The sequence below is a fragment of the Nicotiana tomentosiformis genome, chromosome 3 (assembly GCF_000390325.3).
Source record: "Nicotiana tomentosiformis chromosome 3, ASM39032v3, whole genome shotgun sequence".
In the NCBI taxonomy this organism is placed as follows: Eukaryota; Viridiplantae; Streptophyta; class Magnoliopsida; order Solanales; family Solanaceae; genus Nicotiana; species Nicotiana tomentosiformis.
In genome coordinates, this window is record NC_090814.1 from 7,350,766 (window position 1) to 7,352,158 (window position 1,393).

Consider the following 1,393-nt stretch of genomic DNA (forward strand, 5'->3'; position numbering starts at 1 on the left):
TTGTTAATGTTATTCACTTGTAATTCCTACTCAGCTTAGTTAGAAGTATCTTGTAGGATACTTTCTGTAAAATCATATACCGTGTGTTTGTGTTTTCGCTAGAGTTAGTCAAAGTTGGGAGCTTTGTAATAGAGTTATTACAAAAAGGCTTGCAATAGAGTTATTGCAAGTAGGTGAAGGATTAAGAGTTTAATTCCTAGGTTATAATAGGTTGTAATCTAAAGTTTGCTCGGTTAGTGAAGTTAAAATCCTACGAGTGTAGGTCGTAGTTCTTAATCCCGTGAGTTGGGACTTTTTCACTTAAAATATTATTGTGTCATTTACTAATTATTGTGTGTGTATTCTATGTGAACTGATAGAGAACCAGGTTCTTTATACAACTTGGTGGACTCTTAGTTTTTATCAGTGGTATCAGAGGAGGTTCTTTCTATAAGGCTAATGCCTCGAAAGTATCCACATGGATACTCCACCAAACTTTGAAGAAGGTCAATCAACCTACAGAACACCAAGATTCAATAGACAATACTACGGATGGTGGAAGACAAGGATGCATGATTTTATCATGGCTGAAAATTCGGAGCTTTGGGATGACATTTGCGATGGACCCTTCGTTCCCATGAAGACCATTGGCGAGACAGCAGTGACAGTTCTGAAGATAAGGAAGGAGTACAATGATGTCGACCACAAAGCTATAGAGAAAAACTTCCGAGCAAAGAAGATCCTCGTCTGTGGTATTGGACCAGACAAGTATAATAGAATTTCAGCTTGTCAATCTTCCAAGAAGATCCAGGAGTATTTCCAAACCGCACATGAAGGAACAACTCAAGTCAAGCAGTCAAAGATCGACATGCTCACTACAAAGTATGAACTCTTCAGGATGAAGGATGATGAGTTCATTTAGGATATGCATACTTGCTTCACTTCCATAATCAATGAGCTTCATTCTCTAGGTATTACCTGGTTCTTGGGAGAGTAAAGTTAATGTTATCATGGAAGCAAAAAATCTGCAAAAGTTAACCATTGATGTACTCATTGAAAATCTGAAGACCTACAAAATGAAGTAAAAGAAGGACCATGAAAGAAGAGAACCCAAAAAGGAGAAGAACCTGGTTCTCAAGGCATACAACAGTGACTCAAGTGGTGACGATGCTGACATGGCCTATCTGACAAGGAGGTTTCAGAAAATGGTTAGCAAACCAAAGGGTTATCATTGTTGTCACAAATACGGGAAGCTAGGGAATTTCATCAAAGATTTTTCTCTCCACAAGTAAGACCAGTACAAGCACAACACAGATAAATTAGCCAAGAGGAACTCGGTTCCTGACATAAAATTCAAGAGAAAAGATGTTGTTGACAATGTTGTGAAACAATCTCTTTCTACGTGGGAAGATTC

The 1,393-nt window shown here is 38.1% G+C and overlaps 1 protein-coding gene across 1 annotated transcript; it reads left to right on the forward strand.

The window, feature by feature from the left end:
• The first annotated feature begins 457 nt into the window (after positions 1 to 457).
• On the forward strand, positions 458 to 901 carry LOC117280019 (uncharacterized). Its single transcript, XM_033659677.1, has one exon. The coding sequence runs from the start codon at positions 458 to 460 to the stop codon at positions 899 to 901; it is 444 nt and encodes a 147-aa protein (XP_033515568.1).
• The last annotated feature ends 492 nt before the right edge of the window (positions 902 to 1,393 follow it).